Here is a 23,775-nt window from a genome sequence, read left to right as displayed (position 1 = left end):
AAAAGGACATTCTAGACCAAAGACAGTTAATGGTCAAAGACCATCCTATTAAAGTCTTCAGAGACCAATTAAAAGATCTTTTAAAATGGGCCCAGGAACAATTTCGGAATGAGGACCCAAAACCTGTTTAATTCATTTCTCTGGGACGCTTTAAATCTCAGATTGTCTAATGCAGCAACATTTGGAATTCCTGCAGCTGCGAAGTTACTTCTGCTTGCAGAGTGGTATATGAAGTTGTAACACGTAAATGCAAAACGCAAGCAGAGAGCAATGATCCTCATGACAGAAATCCCTGAAATGCAAACCACAGCGGAAGCTATGGGAGCGGGTGGAGTGCAGGGAATGTCCCTCCCCCGTTCCGATCCGGAGAGAGTCGGGACAAAACCTATAAAACCACAGAAAAAGCCTCAGCCAAAGGACAGAATGCTTTCGGCTCCTGCTGAGTGACTCCGACAGAGGAGGGACCCCCGAGATGTCTGTGACCCCGGGAAGCACCCGTGAATCGGGGACGGCCGAGCCCCGCTCAGCACGCCCCGCGCAGCAGCCAGCAGTTCAAACACCGCGCCTCAGCCGGGAGCGGGCGGTCCCAGCGCCGGCATCGCTGCCCAGCGGAGCAGCTTCGGCAGCACCCGCATCGCTGCCGCCGCCACAGAGCAAAAACCAGCCCCGCTGCTAACGAGGGAGCTGGGAGCGGCGCCGGCAGGCACGGCGGTCCCAGCGGTGTGGGGAAGGCACCGCCGCCGGGCAGGAGGGAGCGGGCCGGCCCTCAGCGGGGAGCGGGGCGGACAGAGAGCCCGCGGGCGGCCCGCACTGCTCGGAGCAATTCCCGTGCAAATTTAAACATCACCAGCACGGCTTTGCCTTCAGCCAGCCCGCAGAGTGCGGCAGGGGAGAGCCGGGGAGAGACAAAGCCAGACGGAAAACGCAGTTCACCCGAAACAACTGAGGGAGAAAGGGGACAGCTCAGATTCCGAACCGGAGCTTGCAAACACAGAATCAGAAAATACACACTGCACTGAAGGAATATTTATCCCTTCACCAGCCTTTTTTCCCGGTCCCTGGCACCGCTAAGAGATCCCAGTCACGCCGAGCAACCTTCCATTTGGCCAAACAGTGACATACCATAATGTAATCCCGAGAGAATGTCTCAGAGATCTTTTATTTCAACTGCAGCACCTGTGCGGGTCACAAGATGGCGGCGCCATGTGTTCTCTGTCCGTACAACAATATGGCGGAGCCATGCGCACGACTTCCGTACGACAAAATGTCGGCGCCCAGTGCATTTCCGTGAATAATGATTACGTACTTCCGCCAACGCCATTTTCTGAACACGGTGTCAAACCTCCTGCTACAGCGCCACCTCTGACAGTTTCTATTACTGCACCCTCAAATAATTAACATTTACCACAACACATGCCAAACACAAGTTACTTCACAGAAGGAGGAGCTGAATACAGCTTTGAAGCTAGAAGAAGGAGCATCCTTCCAGGACACGAACATACAAAATAAAGAAACAAACAAAACAAAACAAAAAAAAAAACCAAAGAAACTCAAGAGAAATACTCACAGATTTGGATGAGATCAGAAGAAAAGCATTGAAAGAAGGAGATTTCAACATGGCATCAACACAAGGGGCAAGCCAGTCAGTTATGGAAGGAGAAATGTACATCCCAAATGGGCACCTCTGACATACGATGTAATTAAAGACTTAAGGCAAGCATTGGAAGAGAATGGTTTAGGCTCTCAAGCCTTATTTCTCTTTTTCTCTCTTATTTCAAGCAACTATTAAAAGGTATCTTCGGTAATTATGATTTGGTACCTTTTGATTGTAAACACATTGCCATGACAGTCTTGACAGACGCACAGTTCATGTTGTGGGAAGTCAAGTGGAAGAAAGCTCTCACAAAACTAATAGAATTTTATGCTAGAGGTCCACACAGAAACCTCACATTGGATCAACTGGCAGGAGATCCTCCTAATGACAAACAAGTAGATCAAGCAGCAGTCCTGCCTCGAGACGTGCTCGAAGATAACAAAGAAGCAGCTCGGAAGACAATCATTCAGATCCAGCCTACTGGAGTTCAGGGGGAATTTGCACAGAGGTGAAGCAAGGTGTACCAGAATCATTCACTTCTTTTATAGATCGTTTAACTCGAGCATTGGAAAGACAATGCAGTGATGAAAATGCACATCCACATCTGCTTCGAAGCTTGGCTTTTGCAAATGCCAACCATGAATGTAAACGTATAATTAGTACTTTGCCTGACCCTCAATCAACCCTTCCTCAAATGATAGAAGCTTGCAGTAAGATAGGTACTCATCAACATATGGTAACAATTCAAGCAAATGCCTTGGGGGAGCAATTCAGAAAAATTTTAGAAGCTGCAGATAAAAGACTGGAAAAAACTCTCACAGCTCTTCATTTAACTCCTCAGCACAACACCTCCTCAGAAGTAATGGCAACAGAACTTTCCAAAAAGCCATGCTTCAAATGTGGAAAATTCGGACACAAAAAAAGTATTACCCAGAATCAACAGAGAATGCAAAAGCACCAAATTGATGCCCAAGATGCGGAAAAGGAAGGCATTTTTCAAGTCAGTGTCATTCGAAGACGGATGTAGATGGAAATCCTTTACCCTTGCTGGGAAACTCCAAGAAGAGCGCGACTCGCCAGTGTGTGACGACACAAGTGATAGCGACAGGACAGCAGCCAGTGTATCAGCAAAACATACAATATGTGGGGAACCCCAATCAGATTCCCTACACAGGACAATCTGCCACTTCCCCAGCAACCCAGACCTGTTACTCCCAGGGGCGCAATGTGAATTGGCTGCTTCCAAATTAACCTACTTCATGAGTGAGCTTCCACAGGAGTGACTGGAATGTCATGGAAGAGATAAGACTTTCTGATCATAGGGAAAGACAGAAGTAGCATTTTAGGACTCATCATCTACCCGACAGTCATCTTGGCCAATCAGAATGAAGAATTAACAGTGTTAGCTCAGGCCTTGCAGGCTCCATTGATTATTCCAGAAAATACTCCAAGGCCATTGCTCTGCCAACCAATACAATCGGACCTCAAGTCATGCCAGTCATGAGCCAACAGGCATCATCTGAAAATGAAGATGTAGAGATGCATGTCTTCTGGATGGAACAAATAGGCTGAGATACACCACAAATAACTTGTGACCTGACATATAACAACAAAACAATCACGATCACAGGAATGATGGACACAGGTGCAGATGTGGCAGCTTTGAAACAATTGGATCAACTAGGTTGTTGGCTAAGTAAGTGATCTCATGCTCTCTCACAATTAGTGATTTGTTAACAGATGCTCAAGGAGAAAGACAGTTCTGCACAACAGCAGCGATTGATTTTCTATTGTTAGTGTATGGACACGGATGCAAAGATTTTGCTGGAATGTGTCGTGTGAATCTTTCTGATCATTTGGTATCTATACATAAAAGTATACAAGATTTGCAGGACGGTATCTCCAAACTCAGAGTTGAAGGAGGATCACAATTGGATGATTTGTGTAATTGGAATTGTAATCCCACAATTGTGGAAAAAATTTTTGAAAATGGGCATGTATGTGCTGATTGTCATCACAGTAATCATAGTATTTGTGCCTTGTCTACTTCAGTGTGTCTGCCAATGGATTGACAAAGCTGTCAACACAATGTTCATGGTTCAAAGAGAAGGGGGAGATTAGATCTTGCATTCATGTTCAGGTAGCTTTTCAAAATTTGAGGTTTGGTCTATTAGCGAGGTGATACATAGAGTCTTTTGAGATACCAGAAAAATTCTGTGTCAGTCTCTAGGAGGGTTAAAAGAATAGCAAGACACAATGTCTTATACTTGATCAGAAGACAAGGAGATTGTCACTGTCACAAACTAAACCTTTTATTTTGATAGCAGGGAAATTTAGGTACAAAAATTTTGTAGAGTATTATTGTAGAGAACATAGCAGATTACATGACACTTGCCTGCAAATCTGGAGCCTTAAGACCCCATTCCTACAATTGAACCCAAAGCTGCTTAGACTTAGCAGTGTATTGGAGCTTCACAGGAGATACAACTGCAATAAAAACATTAATCCTGTGAAACTGAAGGTCATGTTCACAGCAACCTCTGTTTTCAGGTGAAAAATTAATTCATATAGGGAGTGAACAGCTGTACCCCGTTGGCAAGAACACATTGTTCTGAAGTGTCATGTGCATGTGTTCCCTAGTAAAAAAGTGTTTTGTATGTCTGGCAGAGTGGAAGCTGGAGCAGTTACCAATCTCATACAAAACAGCTGAAGCAGGAAGATACCAAAGACTGGCAAACTGCTTTTGACATTTTTAAACTCCACAGATTGCCTGGTTGACGAGAGAGAAAGTGGATTCCCTGATGGATACAGGTACAAACAAACAAGTGCACTTTGGAGAATAAATACCCAACATCCTTGTCATCACTAAAATTGGCACATTTCGATCCTTTTGAGTAGCACTGTAATAAAAAAAGTTTCACCTTCACATCTTCAGCACTTAAGACTAAGTATTGTATGCTAGCAAGATGATTAACACATTTATAAAGCAAATTTTTTATAACCCTGATTTTTTACAGTACATTGGAACTAAGTCCTCTTCACCTTGTAGAATAGGACATTGACAGTCCCACTTCCTGCCATGCTTCTCTCATTGGGGAAGTAACTGGTGTGTCCTAGAAATGTACAATTACAACTACAGGAACTTTCAAAAAGCTAGATGCTTCATGCCCATATTCCATGCTGGTGAGATCTAACAAGGCATAATGAGGATAAAAACACATACCAGTGAGCTTTAACACTAATGTTGCTGTCTTATCAGTAAGGCTTCATGAACAATCCCAGCAATGTAGAGAAACAGTTGACTTTGCTCCTATATTTCTGCTGGTTATTTGGATCATTTAAGGGATCAGCAATGCTTCAGTTAGACAACACAGTCATCCAGGTATCACAGCTACCTCTAACAATGAGCTCTGTAAGCACCTTCTTTCCTGAAGTTGTTTTCAGTGAATAAGAAATTTAAAAATCCTTACAGTTTACATAATGATCTGCAAGCAGATGTTTAATTTGAAATACAAAGTGACATTTGACAGCACATAACCAGAACAGTAACAGAGCAGAAACTGTCAAAAAAGCTGCTGTGTTCCTCTTCCAAGTTCCACCCCCATGCTTTCAATTTCATTCCCAAGATATCTTTTTGACACAAACAAATATAAATCCACCTTATTTTGTCAATTTTGCAACCATAAGCATCCTGAGAGGTAATGTATCTTCTACCCAGGTGTTTGGAGAGTTCATCATCTTCTCCCAAAGGGCAGTTTCATCTGAAGTAGAATCCATCCAATCTACTGTAGTTCCATAGCTTTTGCCTAGTAAAATGTCAGTTTTAAGAGAAAAATTACTTAATATGCTGCAGAGTTAAGCACAAGTTTGCCTGCTCTAAAATGGTTACACCTCCTCAGGTATTTGACCTAGTGCTTTGGAGATACAGTTCTACATTTTTACTCTGAACATTTGTGTCAAATACAATTAACAGTAGTTTCACACAATTTTTTTCATCTTTGTCCAGATTTTTTTCCTTTTTATCTTTGGTCTTTTTTGTCACAATCCCAAGGAAAAAATGCCAATTGCCCATGCATCTGAGAAGGTTTAACAATAAAACAGGGTACTGATTTTGTACTGAAGTGCAAGATTGGGTACTCTAAAATTCAAATTAAGATTTACTATTCTAATTTTTAATTTGATGAACCACGCAAGAAATTGATTTGTGAAAAGTCATTTGTATATTGCATTTCTTGAGAAAACTCCAAACATCCTCTCCTCATATCAGAGAGCAGAATAAAAGGGACAGAGATGAATTGTATGCTTTTCCTGTTGCTATATCTGCACATCTTATATTGCCCTTATACTAAAAATTTGCTTGCATTTATAATTTTTCCTATTCAGTATATTCCAATCTTATCCATCATTCCTGATCTATCCTTTTATTTCCACCCACTGGTGTTTTTACACTATTTTTTTGCATGAGTTGATGCCTTAAGTTTTAAGTTTTTCTGTTCTGCTTGGGTGTGCTTTTCTGTTGTGCTTGGGTGGTAAAGACAAAACAGTCCTATTCCAGCTGAGGACTCAAGGACAATTTCTTCAAACTTCAGGCCCTAAGCATAAACAACATGAAAAGAGGAGGGTGGGCAAGTAAACAAGCAAGCAAGGAGGATGAATCTTCATGATCCGAGGCTATTAATTGGACAGCTGACTCCTGCATGCAAATGAACTAAAGCCTATAAAAATGTGAGATCTTGTGACCAAGCCCTCTTTTGCTTCCATCTTGGAGCCATCCAGGCAGGGGCCATGACTGGTACTGCCAGGGTGTGGCCTTTGAAGGCATCTCAATAAATATCCATTTTATTCCCCTTAACTCCGTGTAGCCTCTGTTCCATCTCCTCTAGGCATCAAGTTTGCAAGACATTATCAGATTTCTGGGGCAGGAAGAGCATATTCTTGTACTTTAAATAGCACCAGATACAATATATGGCCAGACAAAGGTTAGTTTCTAGTATTTCTCCTTGTCAGTCATGCTAACCCTCCTGACAAAACTTCAGGATCTGTTCTGAAGAATGGGTACTTTACCAAATGAAACTGTTCAAGAGAAAAGAAGGACTGAAAGAGAAGAAATGGAAAAGGGAAAAAATACCCCAAACTACAACAAAAACAAAACAAAACAAAACAAAACAAAACAAAACAAAAAAAAAAAAAAAAACCAACTACTTCGTAAGCTAAATATTAATGTGGTGATTGTCCAGTACCTGTTCCAAGACCTATCCTTAGGCCTCCCAGAAAGTGGTTTGCTAGTTTGTTGTGATCCCAGACTGTGAGTTCTATGCAGGCTTCTTTTAAATCTTCTGGTCTAAAGCCATCATAGACCATGGTGTGGTTGAATACTGGGTTTGTAGTTTTGGCAACCGTCCTTGTTTTCTGGCGACTTTTTCTGCTGGTGTCTGGAAGAATGGTACTTCAGAGAGAAAAAACACTGTCAGTTTGCACTTGCACAGCACAGTCTGCATGAAACATACTGAAAATGCAAAAGCTGCTCATTAACTATGTTTTGCATGTTAAAACAGGACTGAAGATAAGGTGCTTTACAGAGATGGAGTGAAGGGTCATATTCTCAGTCCCTTACAGGAAATACTGGCAGCAGGTATCCACCCTTATGCTTCAGAGGATGGAAGGGCAAGTGTCCTAAACCAGGACAAGCAAGTCAGGTGGGGAAGAGGCACAAGTGAGTTTATTTGCTGTGTTATCACTGATGACACTGAAACATTTTGTTGCTGCCAGATATTTCCCCAACCATCTTGTTATTCTTATCTCTTCACATTTTTAGTCTGTATGTGGAAAGGAAGGAGGAAGAAATGCAATTATGTATTCACATTATTACATTATTTCAGGCTTGTGTCTCCTCCCAAAATTTGCTAAGCTAAACTGTGTTTTGCACAAACATGCTTTGCTTCAATGTGAATAAAAGCCAGAACAGTTTGACTAGTCCTTCCACCTAGTGACTGAGAGAAAAAACCAAAGTGTAATAATGACACAGAGAGCTCTCCCAGTAAGTTTTACTTGGTGGCACATACTTAGCATCTGGAAGTTGTAAACTATGCAGGACAATTTGCACTACAGTAAAGAGGAATCAGAAAGCAATTCAGTGTTCTTTTAATATGAATGTAGAAAAAGAAGATACAATTAGAAAGCACAATGGTAGCATTATTGGGCCACTGTGTTTGATGACTTCAACCACAATTCTTACCATTTAATAAAAGAGTTGAGCCTATTGCCTCTCAGAAGAGGGAGGTTATGGCATTCCTTCACCCAGATGTGAACCTCACCAGTAGATAGAGTCTTCTTTCCTGTAAAAATAAAACAAAACATCTGCTTAAGCATATGCCTTTTAAAGGTATTTTGTCTGATGCAGCAGTTTTTGCCCATTGCAGAAGTGATATTCAGCCTGGATTTGTTATCCCACATCTTAATTCATCTTTGCTCTCTGTACTCTGTAAGTTGAAATACTTCATCAAAGTACTGCAAGATCACACCATATCTGCATTCCTACAATGACTTTTCTTCTGTTACAACTAAGCAAACATATGCCACTGGTCTTCTCTTCCCAAGACTCCTAGATAAACAGATCAGCTTGTCATCAGCCTATGTGATCTTAGCATTTATTGCTGCTTGTACTTTCAAATAAGCTCTTTTATGGTCTTAATATATTTGATTCTTACTGAATGTCTGTCTGGATTAAAGACCTGACCTGGCTTCACTCTCAGATTGGTCCACTATCTGTTGCAAGACAAGATTAAACCAAACTGATCAGACTGCTATAAATTTCTGCTTTCTAGATACTTGTTGCTATTTCCTGCATCTAGTATTGCTTAAAATTCAGTGTGTTGTCATAGTTTATCACCTCACAACACCTGTCTGATGATTTATAATCTCCAAAATTATTGAGAAAACAGAATTTTGTTACACATACATACTGTATTACAAATCTTAGATTATGACAATGAGGTAATTTCTTCATCAAAAGATCTCATAATGGTCTTTGAGGTTCTTAACTATATTCACAATCTGACTTAATCCTCTAGGAAGAAAACAGGAAACTTTTATGTTGAAAGAAGCTGTCTGAAGTGAATCACAAACATTAAACGAGGAGTTTCTTTAAATAAAATAAAAAAAAGAGGACAAAACCACCAAAGGCTTGATGAACCCAAGCAAAGCAGCAATGCTTACCTCCAATTGGATGTGGGACATACTGGAGGGCTAGTTTCATCTCCCCTCTGTTTTCTAGGTTAAGAGTTACTGCTGAAGTCTGAAATGAAAAAAAAATTAAACCAAACATCTAATATTAAAATGGTGCTACACTTGCTCCATATCCTCAGAAGGCTTACTTCATATTTGGTTAACAAGTGCAGCAATATGACAAAGAGAAATACTTTGAAATTCCTACTTCTTAGACTGTGAAAGTTTTTCCTACTGTAATACCTAGCTAGACTAAAAGACATCTGAGAACTGCATTTCTGTTTACCAGTGTATAAGTATTTATGATTATAATCAGCACAAAACCCACAGAACACACAAGACCAAGCCTAAATAATTATTTGGTTTTGCACGTACACTGCAGAAAATGCAAAACAGCCAACCTACCCTTGGCTTGAGAGGAAACCAGTTGATCTGCTTATTGGATGGATCATTCCAGTCCCAAGCTCCTAAATCCAACTCCACTTCGCCAAGGAAGCTATTCCTCCCAAAGGTATCATTGTGCCAGACAGAGATATTGAGGCTTTGATTCGTTAGGAGCTCCTTCTCAATTTTATACTGCCAGGAAGAAGTAAGGAAAAAAAATTTTAACACGGTGAATTTTTACTAGTGCTGTGTCAGAAAGTTATAGGGTTAGAAAAAAAGTGTCTGGGTTTATATGTCCATAACTGCCCACTTCTGCATTTCAGAAAGCAAACAAACCACAATAAAACCCAACTATTTACTTTTTATTTCTACCATCTTAAGCCTATACGTGGCTTGTGTTTGTTTACAAGATGTATAAAACCACCAGTGCTCTCAATGCTGGATCCAGAGATCTTTGCAGCGTCAACCTATCCATGGAAGCACACGGCCAGCTCTGCAGGGCAATCCCTCTCATGGCTAATGTCCCTTTTGAGTGCAATCTAGACCTGTGCCCAAAAGCTGAGGCTCCTCACACATCACACATACAGTGTATTATATCTAGTAGTAGTTTGATAAATACCCGCAGTATCTCATTATAGACTGGATTAAAAGTTTTCTTCTTGACAGAGGTCTTCCGTTTGCCCAGTCTGTATTTCTCTGGAAGCAGGTAGGTCTTTACGTACCTAAAATTTAGACAGGATTGTTAGAAGAGTTAAAAAAACCCCCAAAACCTAAAATATCCAGACCCTCTCCAACTTCATCTTCAAAAATACATGAGTACTTGCTTACAAAGTAAAAGAAATCCACTTGAGTAGACATTATATTATTCACCTTGTATATTTAAGAATTAGAACAGCAGTGGTGATGTATAACATCATCACTTTCTTGTGAAAAAAATCTGTTGAAATGCCTCCTCAGCACATGAAAATACAGAATATATAACTGTAGCAAGACCAAATATCATCTTTATAGGTGCTAATCCTGCTGAAAACATATCAAAGTGGGATTTACCATCTGAAAAGTGGCATTTTAAAAGAACATTTAATATTCTTAAAAGTTTTGATTTCCTATGTTAATATATACACAGACCAATTTATAAGGGTGGTTCTATATTCAATCAGAGTAAAAAAAAAACAAACCACAAAGCACATTGTAGCCTCTTCATCTATTTCTTGGGTGGTTTACTCCAGCAGGTTAGAGAGACTAGAGAACCTCAGCAGTTTTCATTTCCACATTAAAAGAAAAACTTCCATTAGGAAAGGAATGAATTCTTTGTACTTACGGGTCTGAACGCTGCCGCTTAACATCTGCTACTGCCAGGTCTTTACACTGGCAAATAAAGATGTGGAGCTCATTCAGCTTTTCCACATAATCAATGGCAAACTGAATGTTCCCCTTCACATCAACACTGCCAAAGTCTGCACTGTAGATACTCATCAGGCTGCCGCTCACCTGCATGGAACAAGAGGAGAAATATTTTCCAGACATTGCATTTCACCAGATACTTCAGGATCAGGGTAGAAATTGTGCTCAGGATTCAGGCAGTAAAGAAATCAGCTGCATCTCTTTAGATGTAACAATAAAATGTAATGGACAGTATTATACAAGCTTCTCAGCAAGTAGATTAATGATAGAAAGATATTTGGAAATCAAAGGGGTTACACCAGGATTCTTCGAGAAAAATTTGAATGGGTTAGTTGCATTGAGATAGAAGAAATTAAATTATAGGATGCTGTAGATCTGAAGATTGCCTGTGCTCAGATCCTTGAAATATTACTTCTAAACCTCCTCAGCTGATCTTCCTTGCAGAAAGCAGAGCGGAATAGTTTAGGACAACAGACCTTCTTAAAATACTAACAAAAAGATTAATAGGTAAAGTCTATGTTGCTGAATTATGTACCTAAATACATAATTAAATAAAACACTGAAAATTAAATACTAAATACACAGAAGAAGAAAGATGTGTGTATACATATATATCCTTTATCTCAACATCCTTCCCCAAAATTGTTTTCTTACTCAAAGTCCACATAAATGACTTTTGGTTAGCTAATTGACTCAAATGCACACCTGATATACCAATAATAACTCCTGCTTTCACTTATCTCTCTCCCCTTTCTCAATGTTTGTTCTATATGAATTGTTCCTCATTTTCAGCTACAAATGTAAGCTGTTTGTGTAAAATCAATACCTTTGCTCAGAGCCCTGAACAAGCACCAATATATTACTAGAAAAAAAAAATTTGAAATCTATTTCATTTTACTTTACTTGCTTCAGGCAATTCCATGCAAGGAATTATGTTATGTTCATATCACAGAAGTGGAAAGACAGAGATAACAAGGGAAGAAAGATAAGATGAATGAGAAAAGAGCCAAGACAACACTGAAGAAATTAGCAAAAGCAAAGTGCCATTAAAATAATGCTTTGGTTTACATACAGAGGATAAGGAGGCCATGCCAGAAGAGCTGCTAAGATTGGTTAGAGAGCTGGGACTCTTCTTGATTCTGCCAAAGGAATAACTGCTTTCTGATGCTGTATCTGTCTCTCTGTCATCACTCTACAAAAACATCACAGAAAGAAAGTCTGTGTACATTGTTTATAGTCACAAGGAAAATTTTAAAAAACCAAAACCAAACAAAGAGAATTTTAATGCAGATTGAGACTCAGTGGAAGGCTGAATTTATATTCCCTTGTACTGCAACATGAATAATATTTCTTGATTTAGGTCATGCATTTAAAACTGAAAGGGAGTTTTTCTGATGAACAGCCTACACTGATAATTTTTTTAAGCAGTGCTGCAGCTAGGCTCGGGGGTTTGTTTGTTTGTTTGTTTGTCTCTTTCAAGTCTCAAGTACCAATGAAAACTTAAAAAGTTAAGTTTATTGGGACAATTAAACTCAACTTCTCTGTGTCACTGTCTCGTGCATAACCTATGCAATTGATAATACTCAGTTCATTTACCTGTCCTTTCTGTTATATAGTAAATGCTGTCAGTTCTGTACCTCTCTCTAAGGGCAGCTGGCCAGAAGGTAACATTTAGAGAACAGCACTGGACACGGTGAATGTTTTTTGCCAAGTCTTTCTTGCAAGAGGGCAAGTAGGGCTTTGCTTTTCCATGAGGGAATTGCAGCTTTTGTTTCCTTGATCATTATCAGGTTACATACAACCCCATTCTATCTCAATGCTATCTCTGAACTAAAGAATTGATCCCCTTCCCACATTCCTATTCCTTGTGCCTTCCTACACAAGCTGTTATGGACAACTTCATCTTCTTGCTGTATTCTGTGGGAGTCCAGACTATTCCTCTGGCTTCCCTGAAAAGTTTAAGACCCCCCTGGCGGGATCCCCAAAAACCCTTGAATGAGACCCAGGTGTCTCAAGGGCTGGATTTAGCTCCTTGAAACAATTTACCAACATTAAGAGAAAAAATGCAAGCCGCAAAAATAAATAGAGTGCAAATTAGACTGTTAAAATGTAAAATTAGCAAATTTTTAGAATGTTTGTAATAAGGGACACATAACCAACACGGAAAATTGGGGGTGTGAATACCTCTTCCTCCTTCTTCTCTATGTCATCCATGCTGGGTGACATGCTGGCACTTTTAGATTGGATGAAAACAGAGCTGGACCATGTAACAAAATTGTATTGTATTGGGGGTCATTTGTAAATACCTAGTACTTAATTTAGACTATAAAAGGTAAGTCCTGCCTCTGCCAAGCAAATTCTGCCCTAAACGTCTAGCGAGCAAACCGCTGTTCGCTAAACAAAGCATTCCTGAGATAAGGAACAATAAACAACCATAAAAACCTCTAAAAACAGCCTCCTGCAGTCTCTCATTAATGGGCATTAGAAAAAGCTGGGTTCCAAACCACCTGCATGTCCACCTAAGGTGATCTCAAGTCTAAGGAGACACCTTGAGATGTGACATATTCCACCCAAGGACAATTTACAAAGTCTCCTTCAAACTGTTTTGAACTGAAGTCATAGATCTAATAACAGATACAAGGTTAGTAAACAACAATTTCCACACACATTAAAAAAATAGGTTTTTCTATAAATAAATATTTAGTATATGAAGACTTTTTCAGCTTGCTTATAAAATCTGCTTATGTCTACTCTGTTAAATAAAAGCAGACCAGGATTGCTCCTCTCTTGAGAGGTCAACAATAAGGACTGAATAATGTCCAGCCTACCCAGGACAAAGCTTCTTGAGAGAAAATTGCTTTGGAGAATGCTGTTTGGGACTGCACAAAATAAATCCAGAGAGTGAAGTAACAGTTAAGCAGTGTGGATAGTCAGTCCAGTTACATGGACTCTTTGAAAGACAGAAAAATCCTAAATTCTCCTACAGGGGAAGGATATATGGTGATTAGACAAGGGGGAATTGGCTTTAAACTAACTGGTGATAGGTTTAGATAAGATACTAGGAAGAAATTTTTCACTGTAAGGGTAGTGAAGCACTGGCACAGGTTTCCCAGAGAAGCTGTGGCTGTCCCCAACCCTGGAAGTGTTCAAGGCCAGGTTGGATGGGGCCCTGAGCAACCTGGTCTAGTGAAAGGTGTTCCTGCCTATGGCAGGGGAGTTGGAAAGGGATGGTCTTTAAGGTCCTTTCCAAACAAAACCATTCAAATCAAACCAAACCATTTACAGAGAATCACAGATGTCACAGGCCTGACAGTTCAAGTTGGTTATCACTTTCAAATTTCAGTGTCATTTTAGATTTGAATATGGCCTCAGAGCTTATTCCAAGGTTCACACCACAATGATGATAATAACAATAATCGAGCATGGCATGTTGTTGGGAGTTCTGAAAATTTACTTGCACTGAGTTAATGGTGAGTTGCCTGAAACTATAACATTTCAGAGATGGTGCTTACCTCTTCCTGTAAGAATGAGGGTACTGACTTGCTCAGTCCTTTGAGTTTTTCAGGGTTGGAAAACAGTTTATCAGGCTGTGAAGTCACTGTGGAAACTGAAAAGCAGTAATTCAAAAGGCTTCAAAAACACTTGTACATCAGAACAGTGATTCCATAACAGGACACTGTTAGAAGCAAACCACTTTGGATGAAATACATGCACATGCACAAACAGCTTGGATGCAAGGAGATTTTTCCCCCACAGTACTCAGAAGTTATCATTAGGATAATGGCATTGTCTATAACAGTGACCAACAAACTTTGACAGGACGAGAAATGTTGCTTGACATGAGGTAGCCTGGGTGTGACAAGCAAATTCTGATCAAAAGTGAAGAAGAAAACATTGCAGATTTCCTTCTAGATTTTCTTCCTAGAACAAGAATGAGCACACTTGTGCACTAACAATGTCATCACTGACATTAGAATCGTCATAATATTCTTAGTGAGAAGTCAGCATACAAGACAACCTGTATTCTATTTACTCAATCTCTTTAACTGCAATAGGTAAATTTGTGTAAATCAAGCAAATTCTAGACCTGACCAAGGAAGCTGCGAGTATTCCTACTTAGTTATAAGATGCATATCTTATTAATGATGCACTTTTTTGCACTGTCTCTTCCATACCTGCATAGCTCTACTGCAGCTCACTTCTGTACTCTTTCAGTGTACAAAACCTAATTGTATAAGGTGACATGTGACAGAAAATGATTTGGCAACAAACAGCCAGCTACAGGAACACTTATTTCTCGCATAAAATGAAACACTGCACACAATGGGATTGTTTGCAAAGTGAGTGAAGCTTTTGCCAAGCTTTTGATGTCAAAACTCAGCTAGAGCTCAACAGATCAGTTACAGTCAGTATGCAATTAGATTTGGTACTTAGAGCAAGTATCTAGTTAGTTGGTAAATTAAAAAGTATTGTTAATGTATTAGTTCAGCTATCAGAGGAAAAGTCTCTCCAGTATCTGCTGGAAGAATCCTATTACTCACTTTCTGCTGCATTTTCAGTCCCCTCTTGATGCTGATCAGGTTTCGGACCTGCTCAGTGCAGTATCAATAGTCATTCAGCAGCAGTTTTGCAAGGTTATAAATAGCATCAATATACTTTATATATGGGATTTTTCTGTTTTTGAAGTGTTTTGGGGTTTTTTTTTACTTCCCCAGACTCTGTGAACTTTGTGGGATTTTTTTTCCTTCCAAGAGTTAGTAGTGGTTTAGGTATTAGGCCTGTATGGCTATTAAGGTCTGTTTGATTTTGGTGCATCATGGAGCCTTTCTGTTTACACAAACATAAATTCAGAACTAGAGACATGGCTGAGTGGGGAACTTGCCCATGCTGGGTTAATCATTGGATTTGATGATCCTAAAGGTTTTCTCCAACCTAAACAATTGTATGATTCTGTTTCTGTGTTTTGCATTGCTGTTCTCCTTTGAGGAGCTGGATCATGACAAAATATGAGTGTAATGTAAGTGTACAAGCTATAAAAATCAGTCTTTTTTGCTGTTCCAAAAGAACAGCCTTTTCAAGAGAACTTACCTTATTCTGCCTGTACAACTATCAATTTGGCTGTATGCCATTTTTTTATAACTTCAATCTTAAATCAAACTCAAATTCCTCCTACTCTTTTCAGGTTAGTCTCTACATATTACACTGAATGCCAAACAGGCTTTCAGTAGGAGTCTCCACTTGAAAGCAGAGTGCAGGACAGTGCTTAAGTCTTGTTACTTTACTGGGTGTTGTTGATATCCTAATATGCTATAATTATCCTATTGATACTATGGGCCACTGGCATGGACAATGCTTTAAAACACTTAAAGCATAAAATAAAAAATACAGCTGCACACAACTGTTCTTTTAAAACTGTAGTGCTCCAATGCAGTAAATAAAGAACTGTGTGCTATATTCCACCATATTCAATATTATTTTATAGTTTTGAATTCTGTTTATTTTGACACGTTCTTGGAGCAGGTTTGCTTTTTGTTTTTCTTAGATTCAGAATTTCTAAAGGTATATAGAAAAATGTAACTGGTAGCTGATCTAGAGGTTCATTTATTGCTTAGAATAATGCTACTTTATAGGACTAAGGCAGGGATATTAATAGAGGTTCCTTTCCAACTGAGGTATTCTGAAGAGTGTTTTGCTCTAGCAAAAGTAATCTTGGATCTTATAATGCAACAGATAGACAGATAGATATTTACTGAGGCCAATTTCTTTCAAGAGAGCTTGTATTCAAGGCTCCCTATGATTTCAGTAACTCATAGGCTGAATGACTGAAGGCCAAAAGAATACACTGATAAGTGGCACAGTTTCTACAGATACAGGAGGATATAAATAGATTCCTTAAGAATAAACACCACAACAGAATTCTACAAAAGCTTTCCAGCCATGCTGAGGTCAACCAAATCTAAAAACACAACATAATTCTTGGTTTAAAAAAAACTATATAACTTCACTAGCAGAGGCCATTAAAAAAGCAACAAACTTCCATGCAGACACAAATGATATTTACCATCTTCAGCACTAAGAACTAATTCTTCCTTTGGTTTATTTATTTTTTCTTTATCTGTGCAGGAAAAAACAACACAGTTAGAAATGTTGTTATTCAGTATAAAATGGATGGTAGTGATAATCACAGAACTAAGAGTAAGGAGGAGCAAAACCACAGACAAACCAGCAGAGCCATGGGAATAGTTAAATTCCAGAGGGGTCTCACGTTGACATAGTTTCTATCAGCGTGTTGTAGCAACAATGTTAGTGCACACCTAAAACCTAGAAACTGGTTAGAAGCAAGCAGTAGCATAAGTAGTATTAGAAGAACAACTTGCCAGTATCTTTCAAAAATCTACATCTCCATGCTTCAGTTCACAAATGTAAGTTCAGTCTGTGTCTTCCCCATTAGACATAAGCATGAAAACACTCAGGGGCAAGGTGAAGTGAGACAGGAATAATAATTTTTAAAAAACCAAGGAATTCAAGGAGGCTACTGAGGGAAGCTGAGAATTCATTTTAAGTGTAATATTATCTCACTGTGTTCTCTTAAAGTAAGTTTGATCTATTTATTGCTAGAATACACTGGTGGACCATTACTCAACTGAGTTTTTCATGCTTTCATTGTCTACTTATTTGACCCAAGCCAGCAATGAGGAGGCAATGACAGTAGCTGCTCATTACTGTATTGGGTCATTGCCAATCCAATTGAAAAACTATCCAGGAAACAGTTAATCACTGATCAACACAGTGCACTCCTGGAAAATGTCTGCTTCACAGACCAGCCTTGTTCCAAAATTAACGCCAAGAACTGAAAATTAAACCATTTGAGCAAAGAATCTGGTTCTAAAGTACAACCTCCATATAGTTTGCTGAGAAACAAAAACAAAGCCACAACTTGGCAAGGCTGTATGGAAGACCAGCATAAACACATTTAAGCCAAACTGGGGGTCATGGGAGACACACAAGCTTTGTGCTCACTTGAGGTGGCTGATGGAATGTCCTCTAGACTTTTGGAAGGCTTTTTCCTATCTGCACTCCTTTTCAATGCCATCAAAACAGGGTTTAATTCTTCTTCAGAACCTGTTACGAGACAAAACACATGAACACTGCACACACAGACATGCCACTTTAAGCAAGTCAATGAATAACCAATCACAGGTTTCTCCTAAGAATCTATTTTGACAGTCAGCAAATACAGTGAACGTTCAATGAAAATACAAGATAAATCCAAAATAAAATAAACATCTACTTTTAATTATCTATTTGTGCTCTCTAAGCACCCTCAGTCATCAGCACAGATAAGTCTGACAAACAATTTGACAGACAAGTGATTTGCCCTGTGTAGGTGTAGGTCTATCTTTACTAACAACAGTGTTTGGAGCAATTATTCACTCAGCTGGTTAAGATTAATATTGGATAAATTCAGATTGTAGATATTTTGTAACCATATTTTCATGAATCAGCACAAAAGAAAATTTTAGTTTTTTCCCCTTGTGCAAATTTTTCTATTATAGTCCTTCCACAGTGAAAGTAATTTTGTTTCAATGCTTGAGTAACCAAAAAACCCCAACAAAACCAAAACCAAACAAAACCAACTGATCAAAACCACAAAAAACCGAATACCAATTCCCCACACACACCCCAAAAGAACCCCACTAAACAAACAAAAACCTCACAAAAAAAACAAGCTGTGGATATATTTGGAGTTATGCAATTGTCTCCAAAAGTAGAATCAAGACAGACCTAGCTCCTTCAGAAATCTTTAAGACTTTCTTTTCCTCCCTATCTCACTTTCCTCCCCCTCCACCAACCAATCACATCACTGCTGCCTGTAATCATGGGTGAAACCAAATGACATTTGATTTTTTTCTCACTTTTTCTTCACTTATCTTGAGTTTTCACTGAGTTTCTTTGGAAACTCACTTTCAAAAGAGGCTTGGATATAAGTTGGCAGGCCCTGGGAACTTCATATATTTCTCAGATTCTCCAGGAGAAGAAAATATTCCCAGTTTCTCAGTGTGAGACTAAAAAGGGTAAATTATCTCTTCTACCTTAAGCTCTTTGAGGACTATCATACACTATGCATTGACTAGAACTGCCACTTAACCAAATAACGTGAATCCTGGTAAATGGATCTCTTCATTTATATGGTCATTTTTCAGTGCAAGGCAGCAACGCTAAATGAAACAGCACAGAGTATTGGTATTATCCTTATACCCAGATATTCCACTGATAAGTATTTATCTTCAGAGATTAGCCAGTCAAACTAAAGAATGAACCCAATGAGCCACTGATATTTTTTTCCTCTTTTAATCCAGTCTATTTGAAAGGATTACTAGACTGAGTGTTACAAATTTATTAATTTGAAGGCAATGCCACATGGAATAAGAAAAGTGTAAATCACCAAAACCGAATTGATTCATACTCTAAACTATCCTTACCCAAATGTGTCTGCTAAACACTTTCCAATCAAACAACTTAATTAGGTCTTCCCACCCCTCCCAAGCAACTATCCAAATCTCTCAATTAAAAAAGTGATCACACAGACTTTCCATTAGCATATTTCAAGCTGGATACAAAGAAAATTATTGTAGCCATGTTTAACTCAGCACCATGAATTTTAGAAATCAGATAGCTCACGAGTTGAACTTCCGGTTCCGGAGAGGGAATCAGAGTTTTCATTGGAAATCCTGGATCCCAAATTTAAGTTGTTGCCTTCCTCTTCATTGTTATCCTCATGCAGAGACATTTGGCAGAACTGAGCTGCTTCTGGCTGGGGGGAGTTGCTTTCATCATTAAGTGGTGTACTTGCTCTTCTGAAATTCACCAGTGCTTGAAATTCTGGATACTGTTCAGAAGTCTCCAAGAATGTGCTTTCATTCATCCCTTTTTCATTTATCTCAAATGGTTTGATTGCAACCATATTGGTCTTGCCTTCCAAGGGATGAAGATCAACAGGAATCATGATTCTCTCTTCTATTCTGTTAATAGCTCCATCTCTTTTAAAACTAGAAGCTTCAATTTCACTTACTGCAAGATCATTAACTGAGGCTTTGACATATTTTTCTCGAGCTCCCTCTTTGAGAACTATCTCCAATTGTGTATCATAGCTACTTAGGGCATTGTATGGCTGTGACCTTGTCATGAATAGAGTCTCTTTTTCTGATGGAAATGTATGATCCTCAAATTCCTCTTGCTGATACAAATCTTTTGTTATTGGACATGAAACTGCAGATGCTTCATGAAGAAGTTTTTCTACAGAGCGACTGAATTCAAATTTTGCAATATTTGAAACAGAAGTTTTTTCTATAGTTTCTTGTATTTCTTGAGGGTGATCACTGTCTTGTTGATGTAGAACATGTATACCTACACTAGTCTGTATTTTATTATGAATTTTCTTATCCGTATTTTCCAGCACAGAAGCTGGTGTTTCAGAGACCTCTTTTGGTAGATTCTGAAAATCAACATCAGACCCTCTATACCCAGTGCTGGACAGTGCACATCTTTCTGTGGTCTCACCAATTTCCTGCAGCGGCTCTCCATCATGCTCATAGGCTGTGCTCACAGCTTTCACCTCAGCAGTCCCCTGTACTGTGCTGTCAGCATGTTTGGGCTTAGGAGAGGGTGTTTCAGAGGCCTCCTTCAGCATCCTCTCTAAAGCAGAACTCAAGCCACTGGCCTTGGATGGGGCAACAGACTTCTCTATATTCTCAGTGATTTCTTGAGGTACCTCTCCACCATGCTTATAGGTCATGCTTTTAGCTTCCACTTCCAGAGTTCTCTGTACTGTGCTGTCAGCATGTTTTTGTTTCGGAGGGGGTGTTTCAGAGGCCTCCTTCAGCAGCCTCTCTAAAGCAGAACTCAAGCCACTGTCTGAAGATGGGGCAACAGACTTTTCTATTATCTCATGGATTTCTTGCAGCAGCTGCCCATCACACTCGTAAGTTGTGCTTTTATCTTGCACCTCAGCAGTTCTCTGTGCTGTGCTGTCAGCACGTTTGGGTTTAGGAGGGGGTGTTTCAGAGGCCTCCTTCAGCAGCCTCTTTAAAGCAGAACTCAAGCCATTAACCTTGCATGGGGCAACAGACCTTTCTATGGTCTCACTGATTTCCTGCAGCATCTCTTCACCATGCTCATACATCATGCCTTTATCTTGCACCTCAGCAGTCCTTTGTGCTGTGCTGTCAGCACATTTGGGTTTAGGAGAGGGTGTTTCAGAGGCCTCCTTCAGCAGACTCTCTAAAGCAGAACTCAAGCCACTGGCCTTGGATGGGGCAACAGACCTTTCTACAGTCTCACAGATCTCCTGCAGCACTTCTCCACCATGTTCATACACTGTCCTAACTTGCTCCTCAGCAGTCTCCCATGCTGTGCTGTCAGCACGTTTGGGTTTAGGAGGTGGTGTTTCAGAAGCCTCCTTCAGCAGCTTCCCTAGAGCAGAACTCAAGCCATTGTCCTTGGATCCAGCTACAGACTTCTCTATGGTCTCACGTACCTCTTCAGGCTGACCAGTAGCTTCTTGGTGTGCTGATTCTGCATTGCAGTTAGTCTGTGACATACTATTTGAGTCGTCATATGTTTTCATTCCCACCCTTCTGTATTCAGAAGGTTGAGATACAAAGGTTTCTCTGAGAAGGTTCTGCAAACCAGCTTGAGGCCTCTGAGAGCCCTCAAGAGTATCATCCTTTTCTGCTGCCTGATATTGCAGATTCAAAGGTTCAAATTCCCTAAACAGTTTTCTGAGACTTTTTCTGTTCTCATGCTTATCTGTTGATGACACATTCACTTGTCCTGTACTTTTGCCTATTTCTTCTCCTCGCTCAACAGAAAAAATATCATGACTGTCTTCCCCTGTTCTCTCAAAGACCTTGCATGGATTTGACTGAAAATGTTTCCCTTTTAAAATATTTCCTTTTAGGTTTAAGCTACATGACATCTCAGAGGCTTCCTTTTCTAGCTTCTTTAGACATGATTTAAATATATCAAGCTCACCTTTAGGTAGAACAACTTTATCCACAGTCTCTGCAACTTCCTCTTTATCCAAAGGACCAGTCTTGTTTTCCTCTTTTTCTATAGGTAAATATAGTTTATCCCCTACTACTGTCTCCTTTAAAGCAGCTTTATCACCAGCTGACTGGAGCTGCAAGGATCCATGATGATGTTTTGATGAAACAATGCCTTTTTCTCTAAGTTCTTTAACTTCTTGCTCTGGAAGACCCGTCTTTTCCTGGGATTTTGAGGTAACTGCTTGTCTGTCCAGCTGGAGAGAGTCTGTATTTGTTGTGTGTGTCACATTCAGACCTTTTAGGATAGGAGATTCTAGAGACTCTTTGCGTACCGCAGAATCTAGTTTCTGTATTTTTTCTTTCTCAGATGTTTGGGTTTGTTGTTGAATTAACCCTTGCTTGTTCACATTATCTCCGCCTTTATCTTCTTTTGATTTTCTTTCATAGGTTATTGATTTAGTGTTATATGGCAAAGAATCATCTTCCCTGCCAATGCTGCTCTGGAATTTAACTCCAGTATCCCAGAAGTTTCTCAGACTCTGGAAGTGTGAAGGATCTAAAATTTGATTCTGGGACTTTTCATTCATCTTTTCTTTTAAAGACAAAACCTGGAAGCTGGGCTTCTGTTGGGAAGAAGCAGCGACTTTCTTCTCATCTTTGTCTTTGCTTTTTGAGGAAGCTGAATTGACACCAGCTCTGGGATTCAAGTTACTGGCTTTTGGGAGCTCTGTAAATTCACGAGCTTCATCAGATTGAAGTGTCCCTCCTGGCTTTTCAAATGCATGGCCTGGTCCAGATTCAAAAGACTGGTGACTTTTGTTTCTTGAAGCCTGGCTCACACAACTTAGTTCAGGACTTCTTAATGTATTCTTGCTCTGCTCATGCAGTGCCTTAGGGGGATACACTGCAGATGGTTTGTCACTTTCTCTGAGACCTGTCAATGCACGGCCACCTGATGAATCAGCATTGATACTAACTTTCTCTCCATGACTGGGGATAGTTTTATCTCCTTCCCAGAATGCTCTGATCGCCCTTATTCTTCTTTTTTCTTGTATTGCTTTCTCTGATTCACATTTCTGAGCTGGTAGCTTGTGCCCTTGATGTTCCAAGAGATTTGATTTTTTATTTTGTTGTTTGATTTCTTGACCATGTTCTTTTTCTTCAACTCTTGTACAATCAAATTCAGTTAGAAATTTATCATTTTGCTTTTCATTTGCTTCCCCTGTCTTAGGCTTCACTCTCTCCTTTATCAGCTGCATGTTTTCTGAAGTAAAGGATGTAGATGAAATACTGCTCTGTTGTTTAATCTTTCCAAACGGTCTCTCTTCTATATCTTCTGTATTTTCATGCATGTCAGGCCCACTGTGTTCTGTGGGAAGAACTGCTGTTCTGATTGACACATCCACTTTCTCTCTGGGCTCCCTGCCTTGGGACTTCATTGATACAAGTTCCTCATCTTCAGTACTAGAACTTCTTTTAAACCAGTCTAAAACTTTTGATACAGATTCATCATTCACTTTCATGAGTTCATCAATATGCTTGCCAGGCTTGAGAGTGGTTTTAGCATCTCTCTCCTCAACAAGATCAGGCTTACCTTGTTGAAGACTTGTAGAATTGGTATTGGACACCTCAAGTGCTTCTGCTTCAGCAGAAAGTTGATATTCATCTACAATGTAAACAAACTCATTAGAGTTATGAATCAGACACATGACTAAAAATGTTTGGTCTACCTAGAACTGTTAGTGTTTTAACTGTTAGTGGAGAAAACAGCTCTCTGTCCTTGTGATTTTGGAAAGAACCATGGGCAATAGAGTGAGGAAAATTCCTGCTCTGAGACTTCCTATTGGAATAATTGCTTTTGAGGGTACAAGCCAAGAAGATGAGTTAAACCCATTCTAAAGGAAATGCCTTCATTGAAGGGAGGCTGGGTGTGACACACGCACAGAAGTTGACAATCCAGCATATTTGTGTTTAGTCCCATAAGCAAATTCCTAAGTCACATCTGAATTCCTCCCAAGGACAACTGACAGCACTACACTAAAATACCATCCACAACAGAGGTGCCTATACTGGCTCTGATAAGATTACCAGTAGGAGGTCATAAAAGTATATTAAAAAAAT

The 23,775-nt window shown here is 39.6% G+C and overlaps 1 protein-coding gene across 18 annotated transcripts in view; it reads right to left on the bottom strand.

The window, feature by feature from the left end:
- Positions 1–3,888: 3,888 nt before the first annotated feature.
- SYTL2 (synaptotagmin like 2) overlaps positions 3,889–23,775 on the bottom strand; it is a 59,949-nt gene continuing 40,062 nt past the window's right edge. For 3 of the 18 annotated variants that reach the window (XM_056495735.1, XM_056495654.1, XM_056495818.1), the window contains exons 8-20: positions 23,249–23,320; positions 17,627–17,728; positions 16,668–16,721; positions 15,148–15,195; positions 14,119–14,213; positions 11,679–11,798; positions 10,524–10,693; positions 9,822–9,924; positions 9,224–9,394; positions 8,810–8,888; positions 7,830–7,929; positions 6,835–7,040; positions 3,889–5,400 (exon numbers count right to left, since the gene is read on the bottom strand). In XM_056495735.1, coding sequence (XP_056351710.1) covers positions 5,255–5,400; positions 6,835–7,040; positions 7,830–7,929; positions 8,810–8,888; positions 9,224–9,394; positions 9,822–9,924; positions 10,524–10,693; positions 11,679–11,798; positions 14,119–14,213; positions 15,148–15,195; positions 16,668–16,721; positions 17,627–17,728; positions 23,249–23,320 — 1,466 coding nt within the window. In that variant the 3' untranslated portion in view covers positions 3,889–5,254. The other 15 variants (XM_056495988.1, XM_056495907.1, XM_056496167.1 and 12 more) reach the window with 13 other exon arrangements.

This window comes from Oenanthe melanoleuca, chromosome 1 (genome assembly GCF_029582105.1).
Source record: "Oenanthe melanoleuca isolate GR-GAL-2019-014 chromosome 1, OMel1.0, whole genome shotgun sequence".
Taxonomy (NCBI): domain Eukaryota; kingdom Metazoa; phylum Chordata; class Aves; order Passeriformes; family Muscicapidae; genus Oenanthe; species Oenanthe melanoleuca.
This window is presented reverse-complemented; position numbering and strand designations above follow the sequence as displayed.